The 1,320-nt window shown below is 28.8% G+C and overlaps 1 protein-coding gene across 1 annotated transcript in view; it reads right to left on the reverse strand.

Annotated features, from left to right (window-relative positions):
- HELRODRAFT_72682 (hypothetical protein) overlaps window positions 1–859 on the reverse strand; it is a gene marked incomplete at both ends in the record, with an annotated part of 4,769 nt that extends 3,910 nt beyond the window's left edge. The window contains 2 exons of the mRNA XM_009012861.1: window positions 133–198; window positions 770–859. Of these exons, the coding sequence (XP_009011109.1) occupies window positions 133–198; window positions 770–859 (156 nt within the window). The remainder of the gene's footprint in view (window positions 1–132; window positions 199–769) is intronic.
- Between the last annotated feature and the right edge of the window lie 461 nt (window positions 860–1,320).

Genomic DNA, 1,320 nt, shown 5'->3' on the forward strand with positions numbered 1-1,320 from the left:
AAGTTCCTTAAAAAAGCTCTATATAGAAGCTTAGAAAGAGAGAGATAGAAAAAAGAGAGAGAGAAAGAGAGAGAGAGATAGAAAGAAAGAGAGAGAGAAAGGAAAGAGAGTAATGATAATGACACATGATACCTTAAGCCCATTGGTCATAATACGAACGCCACTTCTGTCACCATAAGCATGGGTCACAATAATCACCTTTATAAATATAAATACGTGCATACATTAAAAAAAATTTGAACTATGTCATATTAAGGTTGTCTAAATTCACGTAATTAACCGTTTGATAGCAGGTTTGTTTGTTAGCATCAAGGTATCATTAATGTAGATACTGTATACTATGTAAATGATATTCAGTACCAATGCTTTTGAGCGTCAATGATTATTTCAATTTTCAAAGTTTAGAGCGTTTTCTTAGTGATAAATTCGAGATTCAAAATTAAGATTTGCCATCTTTTACGTGTTTTTCCCCGATGATTCAAACAACTTATCGTTATGAGGTCATATTCATGTTTGTATATTAACTAGCTAATGCATTAGTATGGATGAAATTTCAGTTGTTTTCCCGTAATAAAATTAAAAAAATACTAAAGTATCGTCGGTATTGCCGGCAGCACTTTTAAAAACAAGTATTGGTATTGGAACCGACGATACACTTTAAGGCCGGTATCAGTATCGGCAATATAATATTTGAGCATCATTGGCAAACCTGTTGATTAAACACACATGCACCTACACACACATTATTCAAAAAAATATTAAAAAAAACTTTGTGCCCAAGGTCCATGAGGCATTGAGATAGCTGGTAAATGTGACTTTCTACACCCCCAATGTTAGGGTAGAAAAAATCTGAAACCATACTGCGTGTATATATGTGCGTGTGTATGAGTGTGTATGTGTGTGCGTGTGTGTATATTTGTAATAGTACTTTTTGTTAAATTAAAATCCATAATGATATATAATTTATCAGTGTATACTGTATGTAATGTAGTTGCTTGATTTTAAAATTAAATTAAATAAAGTTAAACTTAAAGTAAAATCAAAAGTTCAAAGTTTTTTTAGTCTTTAGTTTAGTACCAATACTATTATAATACTTCTACTGCTACTACTACTGCAGTACTGTTACTATTATACTTCTACTACTAATAATAACTTAATAAGTTATATTTATAATATACTATAATTATAATAATATAATATATATATAATATAATATAAATAATATTATTAAATAAATAAATTTAAACACAAAAACAGACCAGATATTGTGGATCATTTTTTGGGAGGTTTTTTTATATGATGATATGTATATTTTTATAT

This window comes from Helobdella robusta, assembly GCF_000326865.2.
Source record: "Helobdella robusta unplaced genomic scaffold HELROscaffold_11, whole genome shotgun sequence".
Taxonomy (NCBI): Eukaryota; Metazoa; Annelida; class Clitellata; order Rhynchobdellida; family Glossiphoniidae; genus Helobdella; species Helobdella robusta.